This window comes from Adiantum capillus-veneris, chromosome 20 (assembly GCF_014529385.1).
Source record: "Adiantum capillus-veneris isolate H3 chromosome 20, ASM1452938v2, whole genome shotgun sequence".
Taxonomy (NCBI): domain Eukaryota; kingdom Viridiplantae; phylum Streptophyta; class Polypodiopsida; order Polypodiales; family Pteridaceae; genus Adiantum; species Adiantum capillus-veneris.
Genome location: NC_140950.1, coordinates 77,861,387 through 77,881,034, shown reverse-complemented (window position 1 = coordinate 77,881,034; position 19,648 = coordinate 77,861,387). Strand labels below are relative to the sequence as shown.

At 44.8% G+C, this 19,648-nt stretch overlaps 1 protein-coding gene across 1 annotated transcript in view; it reads right to left on the bottom strand.

The window, feature by feature from the left end:
- Window positions 1-18,610, bottom strand: part of LOC147432790 (plant/protein) — a 56,037-nt gene extending 37,427 nt beyond the window's left edge. Inside the window, exons 1-2 of the mRNA XM_086492605.1 lie at window positions 18,472-18,610; window positions 18,174-18,383 (exon numbers count right to left, since the gene is read on the bottom strand). Coding sequence (XP_086348731.1) covers window positions 18,174-18,383 — 210 coding nt within the window. The 5' untranslated portion in view covers window positions 18,472-18,610. The remainder of the gene's footprint in view (window positions 1-18,173; window positions 18,384-18,471) is intronic.
- Window positions 18,611-19,648: the final 1,038 nt, after the last annotated feature.

Sequence of the window (19,648 nt, the reverse complement as noted above, 5' to 3'; positions counted from 1 at the left end):
TGGACAATCTGGAAGTGAAACTGTGACAAGATGTTCGCCCACCGCATCTCCTTTTCCGATAACTGCTTCTGTGACAAGAAGTAGTGTAAACTCAGATGGTCTGTGAAGACAGTAAAATCCGCTCCGAGTAGGTAATGCCGCCACTGAGTAAGAGCATGCATAACCGCCAAAAGCTCTCTCATAAATTTGTGTTGTCAACTCCGACCTTGAGAACAATCGGCTCTCGTAGGCAATGACATGGCCTTCTTGCATTAAGACCGCACCCAGACTACGACCACAAGCATCACAATATACTTCAAATGACTTCTGCAAGTCCGGCAAAGTCAAAACTGATCCCGTAGTCAATTTCTCTTTCAATGTCTGAAAGGCAGTCACCTCTGTGGGTCCCCACGAGAAAGGGACTCCTTTCTGTGCCAAAACATGCAAAGGGAACACTCTGCAAACTTTCTAATGAACCGCCTGTAGTACGAACACAATCCCAAGAAGCTTCTAACTTCATGGACATTCTTCAAATCGGGCCAATCACGTATAGTCTCTATCTTGGCCAGATCCATCCGCACTCGTGTTGCTGACACAATGTGTCCCAAAAAGGGTATCTCTGGAAGGAACAATTCACTTTTCTTTACATTAATGGCTAACTTGTGATCTCGTAATGCCTAAAAGACTTGAAGCAGGTGTTCTCTATGTTCTACCTCATCCTTGGAAAAAACAATGATGTCGTCAAAGAAAGTGCCGACAAATAGTCTATACTCTCGAAAAATCATGTCCATCATCCGGTTAAATGTCGCAGGAGCATTGGTTAAGCCAAAAGGCATCACCAAAAACTCAAATAACCCAAAAACCGTCTGAAAGGCTGTCTTGTAGACATCTCCCGGCGCGATTCGGATCTGATGATATATCCACTTTTCAAGCCGATCCTACTAAAGCACGAGGATCCCTTAAGTCGGTTAAGTATATCATCGATTCTAGAAATCAGAAATTTGTTCTTGATGGTGATTTTGTTGAGAGCTCTATAATAGATGCACATTCTCCAAGATCCGTCTTTCTTCAAAACCAACAACAATGGAGAGTAGTACGGTGAAGTACTAGGCTGGACAAGACCCTTTTCCAAGAGGTTTTTCACTTGGTTCATAATTTCTTCATTCTGGGCTCGGCTCACACGATAAGGTGGCCGGTTCGGTGGTGTGCTTCCAGGTATCAGATCAATGCAGAAGCCATAAGTGCCGCATAAAAAGGATCGAATTTCCCATAGAAGAGAAATCGGTCGTGCTCTGATACCACTGTAACAGACTTAGACACTCCAAGTCGAGAATCTACCGCAACACCACAAATAATCACTTCAAAACACTTTACAGTTCACAATTGATTCGACACTGGCCCGACGGCGTTTCGTGCCTAGAGATATTGGCCCCAAAGAAGAGCCCCTTTCGGTATTTCTTTTTGTATTAATCTGTGTTCAAAGTACGAGAGTAGGCATGGGCTCACTCTCAGACTCTGTGTCCAGATGCTCTGAGTTGTCAGAGGCCTGCCCACATATTTAAATGTTTACAAGGGATGCTAAAAACAGAGCCCAAAAGCTGAAAATCAAAAGCTCTTCAAACAAATAAAGCAAAAGTTTTCTACCTCTCACAATCTCTCTCTCTCTTGAGAGAGAGAGAGAGAGAGAGAGAGAGAGAGAGAGAGAGAAATAAAGCAAACAAAAGAGCTCTCTGTCACATGACACATCCCAACCCTATGTGTCCGTGGACAAGCTACACCACAGCAGGGTTCAGTTAGTCCAATCAAGTATAGATTAGCAGTGATCTAGCACTTTTGTGAGTCTATTCGTAGCCCGTGCATGCCCAGTCACTTAGCATAGATGCATATCCTCCGATTGCACACAACATGATCATCAGTATTCCCTTCAGAATCCATCAGTTTCAGCCGGGGGAATTTTCCAATGCATTTAGCCTATTTTCCTATTTTTGGTTATTTTCAGTTATTATTTTTAAGTGACTTTCCAACAAAAGTAGGTAGGGCAATTTTGCTAAGTTAATATATAAGCAAACCCAAGTTAGCACTTTCTCGCAGAAGAGGCAGCAGGAGCTTCCCGCTCAACAGGCAACTTCTCAGCAGAACACCCCCAGCGTTTTTGGATCCTCATCTTCGCAGGCACTTTCCAGCACTTGGCGCTTCAGTCCTTGCCTTGATCGCCATCACCCTCAGCATCCTAGCCATTGCAAATCCCCAGCATCGCCATCAAGTCCCATTTGCTAGCATTTTCCCACTTCAGCCTATTAGCGTTTTTGGTCATCAACAAGCCAGTGTTTTTGGCAAGGGACAGAGTCAGCCCAGCGTTAGTGCTTTTTAGCCCTAGCCGTGTCAGAAAGGCAGCGTTTTCAGCCTATGGTACAGTAGCAGAGTCAACCTCCATTGGTTCCAAAAGGACCTTCATTTTCAGCCATAAAAACGCAGCCAAAACAGTCATTTTCAGCCACCGAACAGTCCCGAATTTCAGCGATTAGAAGATCTCAGATTTCAGCCATCAAGTCGTCGTCGTCGTCGTCGTCGTCGGCATACTCCAAGTTGCATCAGTCCATTGCATACGCATTGTACCACTTTGTGCAATCAAAAGTAGACCACTCTCGCCGACGAGAGTGGGGAATTCGGAGGAGGGTTTTACAACCTCTCGGGTGTCGTATCTCTTCTCTCTCCTTCTCTCAGTCTCATTCACTTGCACGCACAATCCACTCACTTTGTTCGTGATCATAGCACTCTCCATAAGACGGAAGGCTCTCTCCTTCCCTAAGAACTAAAAGGAACCTTGAGCAAATATAGATCACTAATCTTGAGAAAATACAACATTCATTCCGTTGCACCTTACATTGGTATCAGAGCTTTGGCAGTGTTCTGTATCACTCAAGGAAAGAACCATAAGAACCACAAGAATTTTTTTTTTGCTTGTTGTGGTCGCACGAACCCAAGCGTGTTTTGTTGAAGAGTGACAGGAATCCCAAGAAAGAAGGGCTTGTCCAACCTCCCCTTGTGTCTCTTTTCACTCATTGAGAGCGGACCGTGCACTTAGCGGCCGGCCAATCGACGTGAGGTGGGAAAAAGCAACCTTGGTGTGAGCGCAAGGCCGCGAAGGGGTGCGCCCGCAGAAAGGAGTAGAACTCGGGTGAAGAGAAGATCCTTCTCCAACGCGATTTGCAAGCGAAAGAAAACCTCAAGAACCCAAGACCCTCAAGACTCAAGAACCTCAAGAACCTCAAGAATCAAGAACCTCAAGAACCTCAAGACCCTCAAGAACCCAAGTTCCTCGCGAACTTAAGAACCCAAGATCATAGTGCATGGTCGTCACCCGAAGCGGAATGGATACTTCGCATACAGGTGATGAGCATGAGAGAGGCGACAAAGACTCTTCCCCACCAAGAGATGATTTCTTCAACCCTCCCCCTTCGCCATCTACGCCACCAAGTGCACCCAACCCTATGGAGGCAATGGTCAAGCAGATGATGGCCATGATGGATAGACAAGAAGCAAATCGCCTTGCTCAGGACCGCGAGCGCGACGAAAGAAACGCAAAACTTGCCACAAAACAAGAAGACAATCCACTTGCTTTAGAACGCGAGTGCAACGAATGCAAAGAACGGAAACAACTAAGAAAGGCGGAAGAGGCAGCAAGAAACGCGGCTTTGGAGGCCGATCGTGCAGCTCATAGATTGGCCTTGGAGACCGAGCGTGAAGCTCAACGAGAGCTACGCACTCAAAAATTGTTGCGACAAATACTAGCCTCGAAAACCGAACCACCCAAAGATCGTGGGAGTTCCTCAAGTGGTGCAAGCCACGACGCGGATTCCAACCACCCAGTCACAGAGAAGTTGACTTTCAGTAAGTATGACGGTAAGATGGATGCTACGGTTATTCATTCTTGGTTGCATCAATTTAATGCTTATTTTGCGACAACTAAGAAAACAGGCAATAGCAAAGTTTTGACGGCAGCTATGTACCTTGCCGGTGATGCTATTAATTGGTACCATGCATGGCAAGAGGCACAGCTAGCCGCGCACCTAGAGACAGCCGACGATTTCACGCTCCTCTCTTTTAGTTGGGCTGATTTCCAAGACAAGCTCAAGGCGCGGTTTATGCCACCTCAGTACCTTGCACGATTGAAGGACGATTGGCGCGCTCTCAAGCAAAATGGTATTCCAGTCATGTCTTTTTCTAATCGTGTTTTGCAGTTAGGTACCCAATTACGCAAATCGGATGATGAGCGCAAAGAGGCTTTTCTCTTTGGATTGGACAAGTATATCAAGTACGATGTCGAGGTAGTCGATCCAATCAATCTCAACAAGGCGGTAGCGATTGCTCTCGCACAGGAGATGAAACACAACAAGGGAAAGCCTAAGGAGAACAAGACTTCCACAAGTACCTCACAGACTTCTCAGAACCCTCAGAATGGTAAGAACACAACAAGGGAAAGCCTAAGGAGAACAAGACTTCCACAAGTACCTCACAGACTTCTCAGAACCCTCAGAATGGTAAGAATGGTAACTCTTCTAACCAATCTTCCAACAGTCTCTCATCAAAGAATTCTTCCAATGAATCCAAGGGTAAGGCTAACACAATTGTTAAACCTAAGCTTACTCCATATGAAAAGGTAGCACAAGGAATTGTAGGAGGATACATCACTTCGGAAGAACAAAGCAGTTATTCCAAGGAAGGTCGTTGTTTTCATTCACATTAAAGGTCACATAAAAAGAACATGTCCTAAGCTTGAATCGAATGAATCTAAAGAACCCAGAGCACCCACTACATCTGTCAATGCAATGAATGATAACACGATTGTGCCCACAGTTTCTCAGGACCCTCCCATTGATGATTCTCTCATTAAATGTTATGGTCGTACGTCGGGGCACCGTTTTGTCATCTTCTTTGACCCAGGTAGTATGCATGATGTGATCAGTTCCTCTCTTGTTGAGAGAGCCCGCCTCGAAGTTAGTCCGAGATCTACTATCGAGGTCTTTGGCTTTCGTCCCGGTATGGATGCTCTCATCACAAAGGAGTGCCTTGATGTGTTGTTTGCAATTCAACAGACTTCCTTCACTAGAAGATTTGTTGTTTCTCCTCTCTCAGGATGTGATATGATTTTGGGCATTTGATGGTTTCGAGATAATGATGCTCTCATGAAATTTTCGGCTAACACTATAACTCTCAATGCCGACAGTGATTCTCCTATTGTCATTCATGGAGAGGACATTGCTCCTTCTCCATCTCTCATTGCTAATATGCAGGATAAGGTTGAAAGGATTCGGGATAAGGAGATTCTCTCAATCTCTTTTTCTCCACAGCATGATACACAGGATTTGCATGATTGTATGAAGCATGATGAGGAATTGAATGATAATGATTTGCATGATGATGATGTGATTGTTCACAAGGATGATGTGTTAGTTGATGCTTTTTCTAGCGAAGCTAACCTCGTCGTAGATTCGATCAATCACCAAGAATCGATCTTGGCTTTCGAGTCTAGGTCCACAGATCCCCCACAAGAAGATTCGATAGATCCTGAAGAAGCGATCTTAGCTCTCGAGCCTTGGTCCAAAGAACCCTCACAGGGAGTATTATGTGTTCGCATGATTGATACGCACGCATTGTTCGAGTGTTTCATTCGTGAAGGTTTCCTGTATTTTAGTCAACATCGTTATGTGATCTCTTTTACTAGGCATGACATATTGTATGTTGAGCACGTTTCTCTCATGGATGAGCACGAATGTGTGCGGATTGTTCATGAAAAGCTGAAAGGTATGTATGTAAGGAAGTCACATTCCATGTCTCTTCCTTGGCATGACACAGTTTCCGAAAGAGCACATGAAGGTATGAGCACCAAGCATGGGTATTTCCATTGTGAATTGCCACAGTTGGTTGCTCTAGATCATAAGAGAAAGATTCGATCGCATTGTTTGCATGTGTTTGATGAACGGCTTGTCACTCCGTCTCTATGTTCATCTACATTGCATACACAGTCTTTAGATAAGACAAGTTTTTTTTCCTTCACTTTACATAAAATGGGTATGTTCATGGTTTTGTGTTGGAGATGGTTTCAGGAATTTTCAGCCATGGAGATTCATGAAGACGAAAGAAGCAGATCTCTTGACGAAGTTGAAGCAAGGAAGGAGCCACATAAGACTTTGTGTCGTTTTCAACGCGGCCAAAAGCGACCAGGAATTGCAGACCTTTATGAAGTTCAAGTACCGCTCGACCCACACCACAGAGTGGGCCGGCGAAGAGTCCCTTCTAGGATTCCGGATGCTATTGGCGATCTCCATCGACGCCATACAGTTTGGTACCAGTACCTCACTTTGAAAAGGAGGGGATGTCACGGGACACATCCCAACCCTATGTGTCCGTGGACAAGCTACACCACAGCAGGGTTCAGCCAGTCCAGTCAAGTATAGATTAGCAGTGATCTTGTACTTTTGTGAGTCTATTCGTAGACCGTGCATGCCCAGTCACTTAGCATAGATGCATATCCTCCGGTTACACACAACATGATCATCAATATTCCCTTCAGAATCCATCAGATTCAGCCAGGGGAATTTTCCAATGCATTTAGCCTATTTTCCTATTTTTGGTTATTTTCACTTATTATTTTTAAGTGACTTTCCAACAAAAGTAGGTAGGGCAATTTTGCTAAGTTAATATATAAGCAAACCCAAGTTAGCATTTTCTCGCAGAAGAGGCAGCAGGAGCTTCCCACTCAACAGGCAACTTCTCAGCAGAACACCCCCAGCGTTTTTGGATCCTCATCTTCGCGGGCACTTTCCAGCACTTGGCGCTTCAGTCCTTGCCTTGATCGCCATCACCCTCAGCATCCTAGCCATTGCAGATCCCCAGCATCGCCATCAAGTCCCATTTGCTAGCGTTTTCCCACTTCAGCCTATTAGCGTTTTTGGTCATCAACAAGCCAGCATTTTTGGCAAGGGACAAAGTCAACCCAACGTTAGTGCTTTTTAGCCCTAGCCACGTCAGAAAGGCAACGTTTTCAGCCTATGGTACAGTAGCAGAGTCAACCCCCATTGGTTGCAGAAGGACCTTCATTTTCAGCCATAAAAACGCAACCAAAACAGTCATTTTCAGCCACCGAACAGTCCCGAATTTCAGCGATTAGAAGATCTCAGATTTCAGCCATCAAGTCGTCGTCGTCGCCACTGTCGTCGTCATCAGCATAGTCCAAGTTGCATCAGTCCATTGCATACGCATTGTACCACTTTGTGCAATCAAAAGTAGACCACTCTTGCCGACGAGAGTGGGGCCTTCGGAGGAGGGTTTTACAACCTCTCGGGTGTCGTATCTCTTCTCTCTCCTTCTCTCACTCTCATTCACTTGCACGCACAATCCACTCACTTTGTTCGTGATCATAGCACTCTCCATAAGACGGAAGGCTCCCTCCTTCCCTAAGAACTAAAAGGAACCTTGAGCAAATATAGATCACTAATCTTGAGAAAATACAACATTCATTCCGCTGCACCTTACACTCTCTCTCTCTCCAATTTGCGTGCAGTAAAGCAAAAGCAATCCCCAAAATCTGCCCCTTGCTTTTCCTGCTCCCGCAAAACGCAGACGTCTTTGTGTCAGCCCGTGAAATGCGCCGCAAATTCCGGCAGTTCGTACAGTCTTGCCACGTGTCAGCAAGCCAGCCCGGGGAGGGTCCTTTGCAAGAGGGTATGTGTTGGGCAGCCACGTCACAGAGTTGTGACAGTGTCCAAGTTTGTTACAGTGGTATCAGAGCACAGAAAGATTTTCGTCTGCAGAGGATTTAGCGACTCCCACCCTTCATACATCGCGCATCGGGCGCGCTCCAGTCTTCATCGCTCTATCTTACAGGGCATAAATCCATAAAGAATCCCACAGTACACATGGTTCTCGTGAAGAATCTCACAAAGATGACACCTCTCAATGGGGAGGCAAAGAAAAGTTGGAAATCCGGCGCGGGAATTGAAGAAAAGAATGAAGATTTGGGCAAAAAAAAATTCAAACAAGTTTACCAGAAAGGAGTACAAACGTCAACTGTAGATTGGCATATGTGTGAACAGATTGATTAAGTACTCCAAGGACCCGAGATTGGCGAAATACCTGAAGAATTACCCGATTGATAAGATTTACTCGAGATGGCGTGTGGCCATCGCTTCTCCTCTCAGGTAGGGAGGAAAGCCGAAAAGACAGACAAGTGCAGAAAAGCGGAAGACATGGACAAGCACTCTTGAAAAGAAGCACTTCTACAAAGCCAACCAATATGACTTCCTCGAAAACAAGAGCAAGAAAACAAAAGAATTTGAAGAAGGTGGACAGTCGATTAAATTTGAATCCTTTTTTGGGTTCCGAGATGATCGAACATGGTGGTCCACTCTTCTTCTGAGGAAGGAAGCTCTAATTAGATAGTTGAAATTCAAAAGGCTCTTTATTTTCATCTTGGCTGATTCGGGAGTACGAACGAGATATACGAACCGCTTGGAATCATCTTCGGATGACCAAGGGAGATTCTTTGGACGCTTATTGCAAGAGATTTTGGAGCTTTTTTCTACGAACCTTTTCATTTATGAAGGTCTCTTTTAAGGAAGAGATTGAGCGGTTTTGTTGCGGACTCTCTATAGAGATCCGAGACTATTGCCTGAAACAAAAGTCGAATTCTATTCAAGAATTGATGGGTCATGCAAAAAGGGGTTTTGAGATACATTCGGGAAATTTGACTTACCCCACTGATGAGATCTTGACGCAGAGAACCTAATAGACATCTCACAATGAAAGTAGAAAGAGAAAGAGTTCCCAGGACAAAGAAAAGAAAGACACACGTCCCCGACTGACTCTTAGAGAAAGGGCTATCTATCTCAAAGAGGGGAAGTGTTTTGGTTGCGGAGAATTTGGACACATCTCCACAAAGTGCCCCAAAAGGCACAGCAAGAACAAACTGAAGACAGGCCAGAGAGTTCTAGAGCAGTAGAGGAGAGTGGCAAAAAAGGCAGATGAAAACAGAATTGGTACCACATTGCATGGGGACTAAGCCGAATTTGATTAACGAAAGTACAAAACTTTGCCGCACATGGGGCAAAGTGAAAGATCAGGAAGCCCTCAATTTTCTTTGATGGAGGAGCCAAGGCGAACTTCTTGAATTGGCGGCTCGACTTGGAATTACGCCCGACAGGCTGAGGCCATAGGCGGAGGCAGTTCTAGCGGCACCTGGACGGGATGTTTCCATTACACCGATCATTGGCAAACTTCGTTTACAGTGTCAAGGGTGTTTCGGCCACAAGGACTTCTACGTAATTCCCTTGGGAGGTTATGACGTCCTCCTCGAAATCCCTTGGTACCACAAGAACAATGTCGTGGTTGACTATCGGGCTGAGAAAGCGACTTTGTAAAATGAGGGGCAAAGAGATTGTACTTGATGAAATTCAGTTTCTTTGCTCGATTTTCTGGAGAGAATTGAATGATGATTGAAGGTCGAATATGCTTTGACCTCGAAAAATAACGCCAAGATTTTTCTCCACACTCATGCCGATTGCTTTTCTGAGGGCCTTCCAAGCGAGTTGCCACCATCTCGTCTTGAGGATCATACTATTGATCTGACACTTGGAAGCACACCACCGAACCGGCCACCTTATCGTGTGAGCCGAGCCCAGAATGAAGAGATTATGAACCAAGTAAAAGACCTCTTGCAAAAGGGTCTTATCCAGCCAAGTACTTCACCTTACTTCTCTCCGGTGTTGTTGGTTTTGAAGGAAGACGGATCTTGGAGAATGTGCATTGATTATAGAGCTCTCAATAAAATCACCATCAAGAACAGATTTCCGATTCCGAGGATCGATGATATTCTTGACCAACTACAGGGATCCTCTTGTTTCAGCAGGATCGATTTGAAGAGCGGATATCGTCAGTCCGAATTGCGTCGGGAGATGTCTACAAGACAGCTTTTCGGACGACCTTCGATTATTTGAATTTTTGGTGATGCCTTTTGGCCTTAGCAATGTTGCAGTGACCTTTAACCGAATGATGGACAGGATTTTTAGAGAATACAGATCTTTTGTTGGTACTTTCTTTGATATTGTCTTCTCCAAGGATCAGGCAGAACATAGAGAACATTTGCTAAAGGTCTTTCAGGCATTGCGGAATCACAAGTTGGTGATCAATGCAAAGAAGAGTGAATTTTTCTTACCAGAGATACACTTTTTGGGACACATCGTCTCAGCAACAGGAGTGTAGATGGAGCGGGCCAAGATTGAGACTATTCATGATTGGCCCGATTTGAAGAATGTCCATGAAGTTAGAAGCTTCTTGGACTTATGTTCTTACTACATGTGGTTCATTAGAAAGTTTGCAGAGGTTGCTTCCCCTTTGCATATTTTGACACAGAAAGGAGTCCCTTTCTCGTGAGGACTCACAGAGGTGACTGCCTTTTAGACATTGAAAGAGAGATCGACTACAGGACCAATTTTGACTTTGCCGGATTTGCAAAATTCATTCGAAGTATATTGTGATGCTTGTGGTCGTAGTTTGGGTGCAGTCTTAATGCAAGAAGGCCATGTCATTGCCTATGAGAGCCGATTGGTTTCCAGGCCGGAATTGACAGCACAGATATATGAGAAGAGCTTTTGGCGGTTATCCATGTTCTTACTCGGTGTGACATTACCTACTCGGAGCCGATTTTACGGTCTTCACAGATCACCAGACTTTACGGTACTTCTTGTCACAGAAGCAGCTATTAGAAAAGCAGATGCGGTGGGCGAACATATCACTTCCAGATTGTCCATGTGCAGGGACAGAAGAACTTGGTGGCAGATGCTTTGTCCCGGAAGCCGTTGGTCTTGGCTATTTCCGCGATACATCATAGAAGCTTCGAGGATATGGTCGATCAATACGCCACAGATCCAGATTTTTCAGATGTATTCGGTCGAATACAGAATGGGGAGGTGGTAGCGGGATGTTCCATTCGGGATGGCTACTTGATGAAAGGTCACCGCGGCATTGATACCACCTTGAAAGGTGTGGAGAGATACTTCTTTTGGCCGAGACTCAAGAAGGACGTGGACGATTTTGTACGCAGTTGCTTGGTATGCCAGTAGGTCAAGTTTGACAAGCATAAAGCGCAGGGATTGTTACGATCTTTACCCATTCCCACCCGCCCCTGGGAAAGTGTTGCTATGGATTTCATTTTTGATCTCCCGAAGACACAGAGTGGGCATGATGGTATCTTGCCTGTTATAGACAGATTTAGCAAGCAAGCTCATTTCATCCCAGTGAAGAAAACAGTCAAGCCGGATCACTTAGCGTGACTGTTCATTGCCCAGATATTCAGATTACATGGCATGCCTGAGACAATTGTCTTTGACAAAGATCCCCGATTCACGAGTTTGTTTTGGAAGGCTATTTGGGAGAACATTGGCACACGGTTGCAGTTCTCGTCATCTTTCCACCCGCAAACAGATGGGCAATCTGAGATTGCAAACATAGTCGTACTGGATTTATTAATTTTATTGAAGTCTTACATTTCGGATCAGAAGACTCAATGGGAAAAAAATTTGCCTTTGGTGGAATTTGCCTACAATAACACGATACACTCTTCGACGCGGAAGGCGCCATTTGAGATTGTTGAAGGTACTCCGAAGGTTCCACCCTTCTTAAGCATGAAAGACAAGATTTTTGAAGCCGACCAATACACGAGGGACTTGGACATTGCTTTTGCCAAGGTCCAGGACCTCAGGAAAGACACAAGAAGGCAGCAAATCGACACCGTCGCGATTTGAAATTAAAGGAAGACGATTGGGTGCTCTTACGTTTTGAGAAGGCACACCTAAGAAAGAAAAAGGGAAAGGAGCAGCTTTTTCCAAAAGCTTAGCGGAAAAAGCTTAGCATGATGTCTCCTTTAGACTGAAGTTGCCCAATACTTGGAGAATTCACAATGCTTTTCATGTGAGTCTTCTTAAAGGCGATGTGCCCAATGATGGGGAGCCAGATGAGCAACCCGGAGTGGAGGAAAGGGAGGAGATACTCGTTCCAGAGCAGATACTGGCACATAAAGATAGGAAGATTAAAGGTAAAGTGATCAGGCGGTTCTTGGTTAAATTCAAAAACTATCCTGCATTGGATGCAAAGTGGATGGAGGAGGAGGACCTAGCAGATACTCCTCACATTGTGGAACTTTATCTTAAAGCATTCAGTTTAAAATAGCCTACTCCGATAGAACCCCGATTTCAGCATGGGCGAATCTAGTGCAGCCGGTTTGCACAAGAGGGGAGTCACTCCGCTCCTTTGTCAACAGATTGCCCATAGAGTCACTGATGTCCCTTTGAGTTTCAGGGATACTGCTGAGCTGACAGTATTCTGTTGTATGACTTTATAAATTGGAATTCCCGAAAATGAAAATGATAACTGATTGATTTGTACTTGACTTGTTTGAGTGCAGGAACTGAAAGACAAAATGACTACAACATTTCGGTCTCATAAATCTCTATAGACATGATTGCAATATGGATTAGTTAATCGAGCATCTGTGAGGTCCCGACTGGATCTAGATGCAATTACTAAATACTTTGCCGATTAATCATGGTCTGAGATTTGAAATGAATTTGAATGTGATTTGTCATGTGATGTCAAGTGATGTCCGGTGATGTGACTGTCGATTGGTACATGTGCTAGATGTGTTGTGCCTAGTGCGTCGGTACTAACAACCAATGCTTACTAAGACAGTTTATGGCCTCTGTATTGTAGGCATAATTGAGGGCGATTACAATTCTTTCAAGAGGGAGGGTATGTCACAAACTGGTGATGTGGCACCCTTCTGGCCGCAAGACGAGGGGCTCTTGATGAAATGTGTCGAAAGGCTGATGACGTGGCTGATGATGATGTGGCAATCTGGAAATTCCGCCGTAAATTGCGATGGACTGTGCGTACAGGTTCTCTGCAAATTACAGTGATGACGTGGCAATCCGTACATTGTACGGAATTGCGCAAATTACGCTGGCTGTTTTTAGCAGCTTTTGGATGAGATTCTTAAGCAATTGCTTTTGGAACTTTTGCTTTTGAGTTTGAAAGCTTTTGGGGCTCTGCTTTTAGCATCACTTGTAATGTTTATAAGTGACCCAAGCGGGCTCACTTCTCAAAGCATCTGGATGCAGAGTCTGAGAGCGAGCACCAGCGGGTCGGTTGTACTTTACTCAGATTAATATAAAAAGAAGTACCGAAAGGGGTGCCAGTCTTTGGGGCCAATACCTCTTGTAATGTTTATAAGTGACCCAAGCGGGCTCACTTCTCAGAGCATCTAGACGCAGAGTCCGAGAGCGAGCACCCGCGGGTCGGTTGTACTTTGCTCAAAGATTAATATAAAAAGAAATACCGAAAGGGGTGCCAGTCTTTGGGGCCAATACCTCTTGGCACCGAACTACGCCGGACTGTGTCAACTCTCTTTTGAACTGTGATTTGAAGTGTGAAGTATTTTTGAAGTGTATCTCTGCTATGTCACGGTAGAATCTTGACTTGGGGTGTCCAAGTTTGTTACATCACCCCAAACTCAGAGTGAATCGGGAATAAACATCCAGCAGAAAGGAACACGCATCAATACTGAGACTGCGGTTAATCACAGCAAGATCAAGAGAAGATCCTGCTCCCAAGCTCTGCAAGAGAAGAACAAGGTGCTATCAAAAGCCACCAAATAGACCATCAACCCTGTCGGATGTACATGGAACCATAAGAACGGTATGGAAGTAGTCTGCGCAAACTGACTCCCAAGCTGGCTCCACATCCCCCTCTGAAGGGAGAATCCCTAAACCATGGATAACTGTCATAACTCTCCAACAATCTCTGCTTGTGTAACTGGATCACCAAGGATAAGTGAATCCGAAAGGCAAATAATCATGATATACCTGTGGAACCTGGAACCAAATATAAGAGAACCAAGAAAACTATCTCCTCTTTGAAGAATGCCATGACTAACTATAACTGATTCCTAGTCCGAGAAGGACCATTACCAACCTGTACGAGAGAGAACATGTCAATCTAAGGATAAGTTAAGTAGGCATGTCCTGAATGGTACAGTCTCCAGGGATCAATATGGAAGACGAGGCGTAGGAACTACTGCTCGGATGCACGGGGAAGAGACAAATCCGAGGGACGAGGCAATCACCAAAATGGCTAAGGAAAACATCCGCCAAGATACTAACTGCAATGTGGGCTAAAGCACACCATCCAAAGCCTCAAGAAATGGGCAACGAAACCAAGGACTCGAAGACACCGTGCATGGTACTCCGCTGTATGGAGCACTGGAAGTCACCTGAAGATAATAACCTGGAAGTCCCCCTTTGAAAGAGAAGTATCCTCCAGAGTACACTCTGAGGAAACAACTGACTCAACCCACATCGGAACAGAGTAAACACTGACACTAAAAGCATCAGAGCTACAGCTGAGAACGCCCCCAAAGATAGGAAGACCCCTCCCGCTTAATCCTGGGAAAAGAGAATGAGTACCACCAGAAAGAAATCTGAGACAACCTGGAGTAAAATTGTTTCCTCTGTAAATGAATAGCAAAGCCTAAATTTCATGGAACTCGAGACTCAAAGAGAATCACACCATCGATAAACTCAAACTGCTAAGCATAGGAAGACCTGAAAGGTCATCACCTGACAATCATGTTTGCCAAAGAAGCTCTTGAGGTCCAACAAGACCTAGCAACTAAGCAAACTCCCTGGGATCAAACCAAATGGGTGCCACATCACTGCATCTGCCAAGATCAAACTTGTAGGTATAATCCAATACAATATGCCAAATTGCATGCACACTCGGAAGATAACATATACTCCCTTTGTTGTAACTTGCTTCCTTAAAATCTTCATCAAAACTGTCCTTTGTACTTCTACCGAAGAGAACATATCCACTACTACGCAACATGACTCCAATACTCAAACGGAGAGTAAAGGAACCGGCTCGGGGAGCAAGCCCTTGAGGAACGTTGGGGCTGATTTGTATCATTCCAGAAAGCTGGGCAAAAGCACTGCAAGGGAGTACCCTGCTCTACTAGCCAGTGGTGGCCAAATCTGCACACCTAAAGAAGGGTTGCCCCCAAGGTTGGACCTCTCCAAAAGGCTGTATCCAAGAAGCATCCGAATGTTGCTGACTGCAAGAGTAGGAACTAGATGTCCCCACCAACTGTCGACACTACATGCCAACCTGTCATCCAAAGGATCTCGACAAATTTGTTGTCGATCATCAAGAAAACTGCCCATAGAAGGTTGTAAACCATCCCGAAACTGGTGCTAACAAGCTCATAAGAAATCGTAAGTTGTCCCACAACTCGTATTGACAAGCTCACAAAAGGGCAAAGAAGTGACCAAATCTATAGGGCCCCACACTACCACCGGGGAAAGGAGAGGACATGGAGTGGAGAAAGCAAGGGGTCCACACTCCAACAAAACCTCCTTGAACTCTTGTCATTGTTAGCTAAGGTCTGGCATAGTATGCTCCACCTCTAAACCTCATCCAAGGAAGTCGGATGATCGAACAAGAAGTGGCTCCGAAGAGAAAAGTATCCCCCTCTGCTTGTCAGCCAACTACAACACATGCACTCGCACATGCACCTGAACTACTGCATAATGGAAGAACAAGAGTCAACTGAAGCCAAAACTTCCATCCTTAGATGGAAAACGAAAATTCATGGGACATCCTCTTATTCAAGAAGAGAAGAAATCCCCCTTTGTCATCCTCAATCAACGATCTGGTACAAAAATGCAACTAAATCATCAAGCTACCACCCATCGGATAGGTAGGTTCGTCGACAATTCCGGGGTACTGCGTCGACGACGACGACGATGACGATGACGATGACGAGGGGTAATTGTCTTGCGGTGCGGCTGAGGTACTAATGGGTATTGTTGGAGATACTTCGAACTGCGACGACAACAAGGATGTCAACAGCTCTGCTATCGTCGAGGACGGCGATGGGCTGAAAACTAAAAACGCTGAGGGTACTGCGACGAGGACTGCAATCGGAGGATCGAGCTGAATGCTGAAAACGCTAGCCTTGCTGGTGCCAAAACGTTGGTCCTGCTGGTGCTTCTCAAGAGGCTCTATCACTGCTCCTCTGCCTTCTACTCGCGCCCAAGGGGCTTCATTTATAGGTCTTTTAGTCATTTGTCCTACCTACTTTTAATAAATGTCATGTCAATGTCACTTATTAATAAATGAGCTCACAAAGTGCTAGGCTAGGTCCTAAGCTAAGACTGACGCTAGACTGTAGCAGAAGCTTGTCCACATAGCGCAAGTGTAGTGCGCACTTGACACATATTTTACATATGGCTCCACCATGAGGGATCTTGGTTGGCTTATTTACAACACTTGAGTACAGCTTCAACCAACCTCCTGAAACAATATTACTTTCCCTGCCATCACCTACATCATCCTCAATGATTGGTTCCGAGAGGTCTTGGGCATGTGCTAGAACCATGAGATATGAAGATGGTACTCCAAATTAACCTGGAACAATGCCCCAAACAGGAGAAAAACAGCTGCAACCAGCCGTACTCTCCTCTTTGTAGCAAGAAACAACACCTCGAACAAGGTCTTATCGATGATCCCACTGAACCGAGCTGCAACCATACAATATGACTCTCCGAGTGTGGGCAGCTGCAATGTCAACTCCAACAACTTGATCTATATCTCACTCCAAATCTGCCATAAACAATGGATGTGCAGTATATCTCCTCCTAGGGCTGAATGGTCTGATCGTGTAATGCTTAATCGTAAGAGGGGGGCTTGAATGCCTCATGCCTCCTATTGTTCTCGCACCTGCACACAAATGCAGCCAGGGGTGATCACAAAGAGAGAGCGATCTGGAGAGAGAGAGGGAGGGAGGGGGGGGGGGGGGGGGGGGGGGGGGGGGGGGGGGGGGGGGGGGGGGGCAATCTGCGACCCAAAACGCTTCCTATGCTGGGTCCCTCTATAGGGACCCTACCCTACTCTCAACCTGAAACTGGTAAAACAATGCGACAACACAATTGATAAAGAAACAGCAAACTGAGCTGAAAGAGAACACTTTAGTCAAGACACAACAAGGCGGAATTCCCACCTCATAGACATTGTTTCTCAACAGGCACGCTTTGCGGTATTTCTTTTTATATTAATTGACTCATGATTACAATTGTTTGAGTAAGCCCACTCACATAATCTCAGTGCAATTGGCACATTGACCTCTAATATATAGGCACTAGCCCCAAAAGTACTTGAGAGTCATCTGCTCTTTACAACATTTCTCAAAAACCAGTAAAAGATTATCTGCTATTACAAACCAGCACCCAAAAGTAGACAACAGAGAAAAATATGCCACATCAGCACCTACTCATACGCTGCTGCGACATCATCACACTACAGATCTTTATGAATGCCACATCATTGAGCCATGCAAACACCAGGAATCGTACCACAAACCCTACTCTGATCGGCTCCCAGTCTTCCACGTCTGCTCCAATATGAGTAGTAAGTACAGTGGTTCGATGCCCCATCATCATTATGTGACACATCCCCATTAAATAACAGTGGGTCAATGCCACTGACTCCATTCGACCAACGACCATCCACACAAGACACTACACACACAAAGCCTGACAACATTGGGGCTAGCATGCAATGATCCATACATTCCAAAAAACTGGAGTGGGTGGTCAATTTCACTAGCACATATCCTAATCCACGTTGGATTTTGAACAACGAGCATCAATCACAATCAAATCCTCATCAGCACTGGCTTTCAAATATATCACTGATCCGCACTGGATCTACTAGTCCTCACATCCAAGGCCACGTTGATCTCTATACAAATGTCTCTGGTGCACTACAATCACCAGCATAATAGAGATAAAATGCTGTAGACATTCTCCTTCACATATTCAATCAAACATCAAGATTTGAAAGAGTAGACATCTTTGTTGCAACAAACATTTTCATAGCATTTGCACATATATATATGGAAAATGTCAGAGACATAATCGGTCGCCCTATTCACAATTCACTTTCCACATGGTTGCATATAGTGCCTGAACAACCTCATGCCAAGCCTACCTTAGATAAATGAGTTTCTGCGTATTCTCTACTTTTGGCAATTGAAAGATGCCTCCCTCTGATTGCCTAAGAGAAAGCGATAATTGAAGGAGTACCTCTGAGAAGACGGCAGCTGCTGATGGCAGAGATGAGGGCAGATGGGGGCCATCAAAATGTGAGTAGTCGTCCGATGTCTCCCCTTGAACTACACTTGGTGATCGTCCTTCACCATGTTCTTCATTTTCTTGCTCTTCAGACTCACTGTCGGAGAATTTCTCCTGCACTTCCTCCTCTGACGAATACGCTTGAACTAGGGCCAAGCTCATCTGCAAACATAGACATCTCTCCCTCTCTCTCTCTCTCTCTCTCTCTCTCTCTCTCTCTGCCTGCGCGTATGTGAGTTTGTGCCCTCACCTTGTGACCTAAATACGTCGTATCCGTCACTCTGTCTAGACAAACGAGCTTGACATCACTGTTTTGAAGGTTGCCAGTGTGCGTGTTCGACCTTCACTAGACTCGGAAGTGGCTTTAATGAGGCCAAGGGTGGTTTTTGATGGGGAATTTGTCAGTCTAAGCAAAGTATGAGTGTATACTGAAGGTGATAGTTTTCATTGTGCTGGTTCTTTATGTTCGTTCTCCCCCTAGTCCAACACTCATGAGTAGAAGAAATAGTTTGTGTTTGTTATTGTGAATTCAGGAAAGCATTGGGATTGTAGTTTTTGGTTTGTTTTGAAGGAGAGTAGCGGTTTTTTTGGTGGGTTTAGTCATGTTCGAGTGTTTTTTTAAGTGCTAACAGTAGCTCAAATGGAAATATTTGTAAGCATCCTTTAGCAAAAAAGAAGACCTTGTTTGTTGTTGCATTTAAAAAGCAGATGAATCATAGTTTTTGGTTTGCTTGAAGTAGAGTTTGAGTTCTTCTAGGTAGTTTGTTTTTGGTAGGAAGGTTCTTTTTAGCAGTTCTCTCGTGAGTATGCTTCAACAAAACTTGAAGTTTACACTTTTTTATTGTGTTAGTTTATCTAAGTGTTTTCTATATTTGCTCTATTTTCGACCATATTTAAATAAATACTTGTGAGCACCCCCAAGCAAAAGAATCATAAAGATCTTGTGTTTAGGATAGCACCTGAATTATAGTTTTGGTTTACTTAAATTAAAGTTCAAGGTGTAGCACCAACGAGTGGTTGTGCTACTCTTGACAACGACGTGGGGTAGAGGCAAGGGGGCAAGCGACATGCAACAATTGGAGGCAATAATTTAGCAGTTGTGGTAGAAGAAAGGAGCACGGACAGTGCATGGATATATGGCAACGCCAAGCAGCACAGACTGGGTGCATCTAGTAGCACAAATACCACGTTAGCACCAACAACTCTATCGCCCACCGAAGGATTGCAATAGCCTACACAATGAAGGGTGATGAGCCTATGCACCCGTGCATTTTGTGGTGAAGGGAAAGAAGAAGAGAGATCTTGAGATAGGGGAAACAACACACAAGAAGAAGAGGGGTGTGTATTACCTTTATTGTATATATGAGAAGGGTAAATAGTCAGTGAGTTAGTGATGTCGGGTTAGTCATAGGTCGATGGCCAACTGG